The sequence below is a fragment of the Paramormyrops kingsleyae genome, chromosome 14, assembly GCF_048594095.1.
Source record: "Paramormyrops kingsleyae isolate MSU_618 chromosome 14, PKINGS_0.4, whole genome shotgun sequence".
Classification (NCBI taxonomy): Eukaryota; Metazoa; Chordata; class Actinopteri; order Osteoglossiformes; family Mormyridae; genus Paramormyrops; species Paramormyrops kingsleyae.
The window spans coordinates 5,092,456-5,104,996 of NC_132810.1; the positions used below are offsets into that span (position 1 = coordinate 5,092,456).

The 12,541-nt window shown below is 49.7% G+C and overlaps 1 protein-coding gene across 7 annotated transcripts in view; it reads left to right on the forward strand.

The window, feature by feature from the left end:
- Nucleotides 1-84: 84 nt before the first annotated feature.
- The window catches only part of ralgapa1 (Ral GTPase activating protein catalytic subunit alpha 1), a 36,841-nt gene continuing 24,384 nt past the window's right edge, over nt 85-12,541 (forward strand). For 6 of the 7 annotated variants that reach the window (XM_023828786.2, XM_023828790.2, XM_023828789.2 and 3 more), the window contains exons 1-16: nt 85-887; nt 5,032-5,142; nt 6,137-6,186; nt 6,945-7,002; nt 8,027-8,070; nt 8,464-8,641; nt 8,959-9,074; nt 9,233-9,371; nt 9,577-9,785; nt 9,951-10,190; nt 10,276-10,464; nt 10,652-10,762; nt 10,850-10,998; nt 11,354-11,477; nt 11,745-11,982; nt 12,062-12,223. In XM_023828786.2, the coding sequence (XP_023684554.2) occupies nt 782-887; nt 5,032-5,142; nt 6,137-6,186; nt 6,945-7,002; nt 8,027-8,070; nt 8,464-8,641; nt 8,959-9,074; nt 9,233-9,371; nt 9,577-9,785; nt 9,951-10,190; nt 10,276-10,464; nt 10,652-10,762; nt 10,850-10,998; nt 11,354-11,477; nt 11,745-11,982; nt 12,062-12,223 (2,224 nt within the window). In that variant the 5' untranslated portion in view covers nt 85-781. The remainder of the gene's footprint in view (nt 888-5,031; nt 5,143-6,136; nt 6,187-6,944; nt 7,003-8,026; nt 8,071-8,463; nt 8,642-8,958; nt 9,075-9,232; nt 9,372-9,576; nt 9,786-9,950; nt 10,191-10,275; nt 10,465-10,651; nt 10,763-10,849; nt 10,999-11,353; nt 11,478-11,744; nt 11,983-12,061; nt 12,224-12,541) is intronic. The other variant, XM_023828787.2, reaches the window with a different exon arrangement.

Genomic DNA, 12,541 nt, shown 5'->3' on the forward strand with positions numbered 1-12,541 from the left:
GGCGCGGAATTTGCGTTTTCCGTTTGCATGGGTATTGTAGTTCTATTAACGAGGCGCTAAAATTGGTGTAGAATTAGAAACGAGTGATTGAACTACACTTCCCGAAATCCACTAGTACTTCAAATTTTACGGCTCCCAGTTCAACAGCGGATACATTTTATAGGCCATATAATCGATTAGAGAACAACGGTATCAACACTGACAAGATGTCTTTGGGGACACAGCTGAACATAAAATGTTATGAATTCGTGTACCTTGTTAATTACAAATTACGTCTTTTGCTCCAATATATGGATCACGGCACTATTCAAATGGGTTTTACTTAACTTTGTTTTATCGTATTTAATCACATTACCCAATTTACCGTACCTCATACAGCGAACGACTATATGTTAATTTGGACACCCCTAACCTGTCCGCATATTTGGCTTGCGTAGCCTCCATGCGTGCTTTCCGCCCCCTCCCTCCTTGTTCGAAGTTGGATTGCTCTGGGCTAGATTAAGTGGCTCCTCCTGCCTGGATTCCGCCATGTTCGGGTCTGGTCTGTTTTGGGGAGTGGGGTTTTGAGCGCTACGCTGGAGCACACATTTCAGCTCAGCTTGGCGCAAAATGTGCGCCTGTCCGTGCCAGTCGGATATCCATGTGCATATTGTGACGAAGAGGGGGCCCTAAGTGTGCGTACTGCTCTGTGGTCAAGGGACCGGACACCGTGCGCCCAGGAAACCGTGTTTTGACGACCCGACAGGGGCTCGCTGCCCTCCGAGCCCCGCTCGCCGCCGGTATGTTTTCCAAAAAACCCCATGGTGATGTGAGGAAGTCCACGCAAAAGGTGCTGGACCCGAAGAAGGATGTGCTGACACGCCTGAAGCATCTGCGGATAGTGATCGGTGAGTATGAGAGGTCGGCTGACGGTGCCGCTTATAGCACAAGAGGCAGGTGGCTCCAATCCCAACATTGCAATTAAACCCCAAGGCTAATTGCTCATCCGCACGAGATAATAATAAAACACGCCAAGTTTCCCCGTCAAACGCAGATGTAGGATGGCTGGTTCACGCTAGCGTCATATTTATCTGGTATAAGGACATAGGTGTTATCAGCTGCATCATTATCCAGTAATAATAAACAACATAACTGTACTGTTGAGGTTGTTTGAGGGCGATGCAAGGATATGCAGTAGCTCGCCAGCAAGTTGGAAGTTGCTGTTATTGTGTGTGTGCGCGTTCAAATGTCCCTGGCCTGCTTTCTGTCGGAATCAAACATCCGGGAGGGGTGCATGAGTTAAACGTCCTTTAATGAGTGAAAGTGTGAACCATTTGTTGTGCTGAGCATCATTTACACAAGTGATTAAGACCCGCAAAGCTGCGAATACACTGGGGTAGATTTGTCCTGGATTAATCACAGTAACCACCTGGAAATAAAAAGTCACTTTTGCAGATTCTACTGGGCCACGAGTTATTAGCCGATAGCCCCGCTAGTCGGTCTCACATCGCTGATGGCCATTTCTGTTTACACTGTGCCATGTTTGTGCTGTGAGGCTATGCAGTGCCATGTTTGTGCTGTGAGGCTATGCAGTGATATGTTTATACTGTCGCTTGAGACCCGACTTGTCCGTACTTTTGTGAAAGCTGGAAAACTTGAACCACCATTAACATTTCTGGGAGCTGTCATCCATAACAAGTATCTTATATGACTGAATGTCCCATAGGCTTGCTATATGCTCTCACAGAGCCTAGATGTGTTGCTAGGAGGGAGATGATTGGCTGGTACTGCTTCAGGGCTTTGTGTGGCTGATGGAACGAGTCGGGGTGAATAGCTTATGAGGTGATGTGGAAAGGCAGCTAGTCTGATGAAGCGGTTTTCTGTGTCATGTGACTGGGCTCCGGCTTTAGTCATGGCTCTCTGCTTGGCTGGGGAGCAGACTCTGACTGTAATAACATTCTTCTGTTTAATCAAGCGATTGTCAGCAACACAAGTAACAAACCTCTGGCATGGATGGAGAATGGGCAAATGCAGAGTTTGTTTGGACAGTGAGCAGGCTGGGGTACAAGAATTGTCACTTGAGGTGTGGAAAGGTTTTGTTTTCGAGTCTCAAGAAGACAATGTTGTTGTACTTCCCAGTGTTCAGTCTTTTTGGATGCCTAATGGTGTGAAATGATGTTTCAAGTTTAGTTTGGGGGGCAAAAAAGTCCATTCTTAGCATCAGGGATATGGAGTAAGTGTGTATCTCAGAGATGATTTCATTGCTTCTCCGCCTGGCAGGAATGCAGGAAGGGAAGCTGTGCAGTGAAACCATGGGGCGTGCCTGCTCTGTGAGGGATCAGGCGCTCCAGTGTAGGGCGTGCCTGCTCTGTGAGGGATCAGGCGCTCCAGTGTAGGGCGTGCCTGCTCTGTGAGGGATCAGGCACTCCAGTGTAGGGCGTGCCTGCTCTGTGAGGGATCAGGCGCTCCAGTGTAGGGCGTTCCTGCTTGGTGAGGGATCGGGCCCTCTGGCGTAGGGCGTGTCTGCTCTGTGAGGGATCAGGCGCTCCAGTGTAGGGCGTTCCTGCTTGGTGAGGGATCGGGCCCTCTGGCGTAGGGCGTGCCTGCTCTGTGAGGGATCGGGCCCTCCGGTGTAGGGCGTGCCTGCTCTGTGAGGGATCGGGCGCTCTGGCGTAGGGCGTGCCTGCTCTGTGAGGGATCGGGCGCTCTGGCGTAGGGCGTGCCTGCTCTGTGAGGGATCAAGCGCTCTGGCGTAGGGCGTGCCTGCTCTGTGAGGGATCGGGCCCTCCGGTGTAGGGCGTGCCTGCTCTGTGAGGGATTGGGCGCTCCAGTGTATCATCCTCCAGTCGTGGATGTTTTGGGATTCCAGGGGTGGGATGGGACTCTCCGGCTGAGATGTCTAAAGTGGCTGCAGCCTCAGGGTCACTCGCTTTGCATGTGTGGAGTTTGCATGTTTCCACAGGGTGCTTCTGTTTTTATTTACGTTTTGTTTTCCCCTTCGATGCTGTCTCGGTGTCTCAATAACTGCAAATTGCCGTTTGTTTGAGCATTTGATTGTTGTAGCTCTGTGAGGGATCGGGCGCTCCAGTGTAGGGCGTGCCTGCTCTGTGAGGGATCAGGCGCTTCAGTGTAGGGCATGTCTGCTCTGTGAGGGATCGGGCGCACCTGTTACACACTAGGGCTGCATGATTCTGAAAAAAATGTGAATCACAATTTTTAATTTTTTTTGCTTACCACTGAGATCATGATTCTTTGTAACGATAAGAATAAGGTAACATTCCTCCTCCCCTTTCACAGGCGACTTCAAATGCTCCGCAGAAGAATATCTGATGGGATGAATGAAATAAACGTGATTGGCAGATTCAGATGGTGCAGGCTAAAGTTGACCAATTGGGTGGACAGAACAGAAATTTGGGAGGGCATTACCTACCCTTGCCCACTTGTACATCCGGCCGTGGGGCGTACAGCAACTCATTTTCAGTCCTGTTATTTGTACCTCTTTTCAGTCACAGAGCACTTTATTTTGAGCCTTGATTAAGCCAGAGAAGATCCTGTAACTTAGTGCAGTTTTGGGGAAATTTAAAGTTTACCGATTCCTTTTATTATGAAAATACTATTCTGCATTGAAGATAAGCTGATTTTTGCTTGCAAATGCTGTCAATTATAGTTCTTAGAAAGCAAATCAGAATCAGCAAAACCGGTACTGGCAGGTCACACTAGCAAAAAAAAAAAAATCGGAAATCGGCCAAGAAAATTGCAATCAGTGCATCTCTAGATTTTTACGATTAATTGTGTAGCAATATTACACATTACACACTGCATCCCAAAAGGCATCCCAGCTGGTTACTGAGGATGGATGGATGGATAAATAATGGATTCTAGGTGCTTCTTTAGTCAGTGACCAAAACTGTGGAGTTTTCCTTCTGAACATTGGCTGCTGCTATTGGCTGCGGCTTCCATACACATTCTGGGCTTGAAAGGTCCATGGTTTCCTGCAGTTCCGACTCCGTGGGTGAGTTGGCCGCACACACCGTACTGTGGCCATCAAAGTGAGCCTGGATGAGCGGTGCCGAAGGCGGCGCGAGCGTAGCGTGTCGCATCGCTGTTTTTGTAGTGCAGCGTTCTCCGTGCTCCGTGCTCACGGGCCCCAGGTTGGGAGGAGTACCCAAGGCGAGCGGCAGGAAGCCGCCTATGTGGAATGTGTAAACATTAGCTTTAGGAAGCGCCTCGGGCTTCGCCGGGCCTTCCCGCTCCATCTGATAGCGCGGATCGCTTTGTTCCACCTCAGGACAGGATGCCGCAGCGTACGTCAAATGCTTCAGCCTTCCCCAAGGCCTCTTCCCACACCGCACACAGTCTCAGGCCACACTTGCTAAATGCAAGGAAAGCAGGAGATCGTCACCAATCCTGTTCCCAGGTGTCCCTCGAGATTTGGGAGCCCTTATGTTTGGGGATACTTGATTTACATCAGACAGTAATATGGGGGGGGGGGGTGATCTGCTGTACTGGCATCTATCAAATAGAGGTGTGAGCTCACTGGGGCCCGCCTCGATGGTGACCCAGGTCAGCTGGGCAGTTTTAGTGGAGCTGATTGGCCGTTTGATGGTGAAGGGGGTCTAGTGTGCTTTAAGTGATTCCAAGGTTTCCCTATCCATAGGCCCTTTATGCAGGCCCTTAGATCTCCAGGAGGGCATTTCTGAAGCCTCCCAGGGCCATTTGGGGGGGGGGGGTCTTCATCCGTGTCAGCCCAGTTCTATTTGCTTGCCTGTAGTTGCATCACTGCCTGGTGGCTGACAGATCCTCCCTCATTCAGCCTGAGCTTGGCGGCTTTCAGCTTGCTCCTTCGTGTGCTGGCCTGAAGGTCTCAGGTGAATGGCCCTTTGGGGAGGGGGGAGGGGGGGCCGGTCTCTCCTGCAGTCTTGGTTGCTCTGCTCAGATTGTTTACCTGTGATCAAGAACAAATGACATGCCCCCGTTCGCTCATGCGGGACTCGCCGCGGTTCCAATGCAGTCTGCCCCATTAAGGCATTTCCTATGCTTTTCCCGTTACAGAAAATTCTGAATCGGTCGATCTGAAGCATTTCTTTGAGCAGAACTACTCCCATATCTATTACGTATTCTTTGAGAACTTCGTGACGATCGAAGCCAGCCTGAAACAGAAAGGTAAGCTCAGGTTCTCCCCACAACAAACTACATCCCCTTTAGCATGCATTACTTCTTGATGTCTTCTACACTATTGGTCAAAATTGTGGAAACACTTCTAATTTTTAGAGATTGCTGAAGTTTATTCCAGTTACTCCCCTTACTTAATAGTCTAATGTATATTTGTAAACATTCTTTGATTACTTATAAAAATTACTGCCAATATTCCTGTAGTAATTTCTAAAGTGTAATATGCTGGGTGTTTCCACAATTTTGGCCACTGATGTAGCTGAACCTGGGAATCTACCTTCCTCTTTAATTCATGACCTTTTTCTATGTACTGCCTCTATGAGGACGGTAATATGGTAATGATTTGCAAACAATAATTGGGGGAAAAAACAAGGAAGCATGAGAGGTGAGCAAAGGGAAATTACAGAGAGAATGAGAACAAGAATCTATAAAGACTAACGGCCCATGTGAGTCACAGACAAAAGTAATCAAAGACAGAGGTTAACAAGGATTAGAAAGGTGAGGAGCATTATATGGGGAATCTGTGATTTGATTACCGCGAATACCGCATTAGAAGGGTGTAAAATCAGTGTTGAAAAGGCTGTTACTCCATCGCGCTGTAATTTAGCCTAAATTTTTAAACAAAAAGCAGTAAAATGGGATGAGGCCCAGGTGATGCTGGTGACGTCACCGGGTAATTAATGATGGGACATGTGCGTTTACTCCGGTAATCGGAAAGAGAGCAAACAGGAGAGCAGCACGCGGCTGTTGCATCTAATTCTGTTTTGATCCCTGTGGCTTGTACCCTGAATGGCTTTGTTACCGAAATAGCCAGTCCCTCCTGGCCTCGTCCCAGGCTTAGGGTTAGGCGAGGCCCATAAGCTCTTAGCAGCTTTTAGCCATTAGCCTGCTAGCGTGAGGCCAGAGATGGCCAGATGTGTGTTTTTCTCATTAACGGCAGTACGGAGTTGCTGTGTTTACAGTGTCCTCCCTGCCTGTGTTCCAGGTCACAAATCGCAAAGGGAGGAGTTTGACTCTATTCTCTTTATATTTGAGGTAAGAGCACCACCCCCCCTCCGGCTGGCCAGGCCCATCCTGGGTCACAGTCAGACATCGTACACTGTTATGTGTAAGGTTAGACGGGCCTTTTGACATCACGGGCTGCCTATCGGACTCCTTATCCGATTCCGTTCTTCTCATGCCGTTTCCTTCTTCCATTACTCCGCTTTCCTCCTCCTCTCGTTCTCTGTCTCCCTCCCTACCTCCCTGTTTTCCTCTTCCACTCTTTCTCTCTCCCTCTCTTTCACCCTGCTTCCTCCCTCCTCTCTGTGACGCGTGATATTTATAGAGGCTGAAGGCCTTTCAATGCCCATGATATGAGGTGAGCAGCAGGCACCACACAGCACCACTGACGGACGTCAACGCCGACTGCTCCCGGCGGGGTCACTTGCATGTGCTTCCTCAGGCTGCAACCTTGAGGCACTGTTGTGGCTGGAACAGTCACCATTGCAGCTCCCAGTAGCTGTAATGTTCATGTTTAGTGTCATCTGAGGGTGGCAGAGCCTGGGGGGAGGCGGGGCTTCCTTATTCACTTACCCTCTGGCTGTGTTTTTGTCACGTGACCACTCAGCTTGGCCTGGCTGCAGGCTGGGCCCTCACTATAATGAGAACACTGCCCCTTACAGTCACCCTTCTGAAGGACAGCGTCATACTGCTCACATAGCCTATGGAGAGACGGACCTTCAGGTACATTGGACAGAATACTGCAAACCACAAACGCTGTGTAAGAGGCATGCCTATCCCTTGTGTTCCAGAAAATACTTCAGCTGCTCCCGGAGAAAATACAGGGGCTATGGCAGTTTCACAGCATTGGTAAGTATTCTGTCTGTGTCTCCGACCTTCCATGTGGGGGCGCCCTGCGCACACTTGAGTAAGACTCCATTGCTGACTACAGCAGGACATGTTGTATGTTTATTTTTTTAAATCAATATTTTATTGATTTTTGAACACATACAATAAACTGACATAACAGAACTAGACAAGGCAACACCAAGATAATACAGGACAGTGTAATGTATTACAGAACAAAGTTTTTTAAAAAAAAAGCTCAATCAGTAAAATAATGATTGCAGTGCCATGACAGAGCAATACAGTAACATGCCATTCAGTCTAGCAAATCAAACCACACGCAGCCCTACATATGCGCATACCCATCAAAGTCAAATTGCGGCGAAAAACGTTGCATTCAGTTCTGTATGGAAGCGTTCCATTGAAAATTTGACCTCCCCCTATGCACTAGATCCTTCGTTTAATTGGATAGATGGTCTAAAATTGGTTTAGTTTATCATTCCCACTAACAATATCAGTAAAGTTCTCTGTCAGAAGTACCTTGTAAATTTCTCCGTACACGTTGCATGTTTTTTCCGTTTCCTTCTGAGTTGGGGTAACTGCGTTAGTCTACCCCGTGCCCTGTCAGGCCGTTCCAGGGGCCGTCTGTGGCCAAGGTGGTCTCTCCTTTCCCGCTGCGAGTAGCGTAGCAGCGGGGTACAAAGACCACCGAGAGTAAGAAGGAGAATGCCAAGGGCCTGGTTACGAGATGTGTCCAGACCTGACCGAGACCTCCGACACGGACCTGTCTGGCTCCCAGCAGCCCAGGCGATGGTCTATGTCAGCGGCGGCCAATCTTATCCGCAAAGGGCCCGGTGTGCGTGCAGGTTTTTGGGATAACCTTTAGGTCAGCTGTTCAAACCCAGGTGTGAGGACTCCTCAGCCAATCAGTCCTCTAATTAGTAATATAATTAGGGAGCTGCAGCGAAAACCCACACACACAGCGGCCCTTTGCGGATAAGATTGGCCACCCCTGGCCTATGTGAACATCTCTCCTCTTTTCTCACAGGGCTGATCCTGAAAAAGCTGCTCCACAGTGGCAACTCCTTGAAGGTGCGTCCTCTCCACCAACCAGGCTCTACACTCCATCCTACTATACATTAGCTGGCTAATGCTAAACTGCAGACTGTTACAACACATTGAGTTGCTTGCACTAGTTCCGTCACCACGTTAGGTTTAGTTAGTCCACTAATCCAAATCCCTTTCTTTACATCTAATCGTCACATATACAGTATTCAGTCTTTTGCCCAATCATTAGCCTAACACTAAATCTCATGCCGTTACATGCAAGCATCAGTCTAATGCTATGTCTTATTCCATTACACTGTCAGTAGCCTAGTGATAAGCTCTCATACCATAGAATTGTAATTAGCTTAATGCTAAATCTTGCACTAATGCATGAAGTGATTAGCGTCATGCTAACTCTTGTGTGTCACTTGGCGCTAGATTCGGCGGGAAGGCGTGCGCCTCTTCCTGCTATGGATGCAGGCACTGCAGACCAATTGCCAACAGGAGCAGCTCTGGCTGTTCGCCTGTCTGATTCCTGGCTTCCCAGCTCCCATATCTGAGCACGGCCCACGGACACTGGACGGACTGATCAACCCCCCACTTAGCCTCCAGGATAGTAGGTGTTCTCGTTAACTGGTGTTAGTGGTTACCATGGCACCTCCAGACCGAGGGTAGCTTCATCCTTCACTGGTTGCACATCATTTCTTGAGAGATTTGATGTTTGTCCAAAACCTGCAGTACTACTGTTATAAAGGACCAGTGTCAGTCACTCTTGAAGCGGATTCCTTCAAAGGACGTCAATAAGCTTGTCTTCTCTAAACACTAGGGACCGTTTAAGAACGCTGTGCCTTTGGGGTGGATGTCCTGTATTCACTTGGTGTCCTTTCGTTTTTTTCCCCACCTTTTTTTCTACCATTTGTTCTCCCCTCACAGACCAAGTCACTCCTGAAGAGATCAGTCCCCTGGTGTCTCCCCAGTCTGGAGACAAAGGCCAGGAGGACCTCACTGGATATTTCCTAGAAGCACTTTTGAAATACATGGTAAACCAGGTACACGTCTGATTCTTACTAACCTGACTAATGGTTTGTGTATGTATGTGCAAGCTGACCGAGGCTCACATGTCTTGGCTTCACCTGCTGTTGGAACCATCTTTGTGAGATTGTGACATTTCCAAGGGCTCACGTGGGCATCTGCCGTGTCTTTACAGGCTAAGAGTCTGGAGTGGAGATGCAAGGAGAACCACGAGAAGGGCTTCGCCTTTCTGTTCGGCATGTTTAGGAAGTATTACCTCCCACACATCTTCCCGAACTTTGCCAAGGAGACCAGTCTGTTCAACCCGATTCTGGGTAAGAACTGCACTCAGGCTAGTGTGTCTGGCAGGGAAGGCCATTTTCGTTGGGTTGTGTTTTTTATCTTTATTTCTGAATGGAATGAATAACAACATTTGATGGACAAGTCCTCCTGGGCTTTCTTGAAAGAGTCCGTATGTAGAGTTGTATGCATATGGACCATGAGACCACTTACATGGTGACCCCTCTGCCTGTCTCCCAGAGGTTCCACACATGAGACCAAAGCCCCATTACCTCATCGTAAAGCGAGACCAGGAGACCAACGAAGCTGTCTATTGCGTCAAGGAGATGTTCCTGAATGCAAGGGTCATCTTCATTCGCTGGTTGGTGTCCTTCTGGCTAGAGCCCCGTCCCAGCAGTGGGACTCACATCCCCGGGGTGGAAGGAGACAACGTGCCAAAGAACATCCAGGTAGGATGTCTGTCCATAACAGACCGCGCTGGCTCTCTTTCCAGGACTGCATATGTCATCGTCCTTGTCTGTAGACTCTAGAAGCAAATGTGACAAGTGGGAAGGTAGCTTCTGTGCCATGGAAGGAACCCATTCAGCCAAACGTGACATGTCTATGTCCTTCAGAAAGCAGCGGCGGGCCTGGCTGCAAGGGAGGAGAGCGTGATTCGAGGTCCCGATGGACTAGAGGGTGTTGGGGAACCGGAACAGTCTCACTCGAACACCAGCACCCTGACAGAGCGGGAGCCCAGCTCCTCGAGCCTGTGCAGCGTGGATGAGGAGCACCTCACTGACATCGAGGTGCTGCGCAAGGTCTTTTGCTCCTCTAGGACCAACGTGAACTTCATCACCGAGGTGTTCCGACAGGTAGATCCCAGCTGTATCCTCCGCACAGCTAACGTAAGTGGGGGGTCCGTGCAGGAAGCTGAAAGTCTGTGTACCCCCCCCACAGGCCTTCCTGCTCCCCATGTGTGAGGCAGCTGCCATGAGAAAGGTGGTGCGTGTCTACCAGGAGTGGATTTCTCATGAGGACAAACCCATCTTCATGAGGGAGCCAGAAGAGGAGTCATGCCTACCTACTTCAGCCACCGCTTCTAACGGGGACCATGCTGATTCTGGACAAAATCTGGAGAGGGAGGAGGTGAGGTGGTTGAATTGAGAGCAGACATGGAGAGGGTGACCTACACACTGCTGAGAGTTTGCACACTGTCCTGCCAGAAGAGAAATTAATAATGAACACAATGACCTTGGGCCTGTTGAGAAGATGCCTTGCTCCTTTCATGACTTCTTCAGGGTGCTCTGAATGACGTGACTGTCTCTGTTTGCAGGACAAAACACTGAAAGGCTCCAACGGCGGCAGAGACTCCAATTGGGCACACAGCTCATCCTATAAGGCAGTAGAAGAAAGTGTGTGTGCAGGAATGCAGGCCAATTTGCAGGTAGCTACTTTTCTGAGCTGTTTTAGGACACATGCTGGATGCAGTCCTCTAACACGCCACTGAGCCAAGCTCTCTGTCCACCTTCAGGTCTTTATCACCAACTCTTCCAACGTCTTCCTCTTGGAGCCAGCCAACGACGTGAAGGTTCTCTTGGAAGAGCATGTTGATATGTGCAAGCGTGTCCTCAATATCTACCGCAGCCTGGTCATGCATGAGACCATGGACCAGAAAACCTGGTACTGGCCATCCGCACATGCAAATGTCATGAAGGTCACGGCTTCTCACTAGGAAGAGCTAACTGATAACCAGGCCTCACCTCACCTAAATAGAGTACCTTGTCCTCAGAGGTGGAAAGTACAGGTCCAGAAAATAAAAATTGATACATCCCTGTGCACACAGAGTGGTAGCCATAAAGCCTGAACTTACGTAAGCGTCACACAGTGATAACACAAACTGCTAATCTGGACTTGGTCGGACAGACATGCTAGTGGATGTAACAGCATTGTAACTTACACTGCTCATGGGCTGCAGTCACACACAGTCAGACGGACAGACAAAGCAACAATGGCTGATCTTGACGTCTTCTCCCAGGGAGCAGATCCTGCTGGTGCTCCTCAGGGTGACAGAATGTGTGATGAAAAAGCCGCCGTCCATCATGCCCCATGGGAAGAAGAACTGCAGTCTTTCTGGGAGGCTGGCAGGGGCAATCTTTCAGGTATCGTGGGGGGGGGGAGGAGAAAGCATGCATCACTTCTGTAGACATGTGATGACACCTTATCACAGAGAGCAGAAGTAACGCTAAAGTTTAGGCATGTGTAGAAGAGTAGGAGAAGCTGATTGACATCCATTTTCTGTAGGGCAGCATTGTCTGTGGTTGACTTGTGCCCTCTGTGTATTACGTATGAGTCTTATTGTGCCATGTGGGGACCTTCCCAGTGGGGTTGGGGCCTGGCGTTCCTGAATCGTACCCCTATTCCCGCAGACGCTGATTGTGGCCTGGATTAAAGGCAACCTAAACGTGTACGTCTCACGCGAGCTGTGGGACGAGCTTCTCCAAGTGCTGTCCTCCCTTACCTGCTGGGAGGAGCTGGTCACGGAGTGGTCCCTCACTATGGAGACCCTGACCAAAGTGCTGGCGCGCAACCTGTACAGCCTGGACCTCGGCGAGCTACCCCTGGACAAGCTTAGCGAGCAGAAGCAGAAGAAGAATAAGGGCAAAGGTGCTGCGCCGTGCCGGGCTGAGGCAGGGTGGGTCATTGCGGTGAACCATTGAACTTAATGGCTGAATGCCACCACTAGGAGGCGCTCATGAGGGACAGAAGCTATCAGTGGATCGGTCCTTCTCCAAGGGCTGGAGCCGCGACCCGCCGGGACAGGTGCTGATGCGGCAGCGTAGCGCCACCACGGCCGGCTCCCCGGGCATCGAGAAAGCCCGCAGCATCGTCCGGCAGAAGACTGTGGGTGAGCAGCCAAGGCGTTAGCAGTTAGCGGTTTAAGTGTGTGGTGCAGAGGCAGCTGGCAGGATCTGGAAGATGACAGCAAACCACACCACCTAATACTAGTGCACTTAGGGTGTGAGTAACAGGTTACCAGAAAGGCAAGGCTCAGGACTTAATGATGTAGTTTAATGTATGTTGTTTTGTCCCTGCTAAAGAGCTCCTTTAAGGACAGAGAGTGGCTGGCCTTTGGCCTCTGAGCAGAGCCGTGATGGACACAGACGGAGGCCAGGCAGAAGCCTCCCACAGTGCCGTCCGCCTGCCTTCTGTGGCCCTTCTCTCT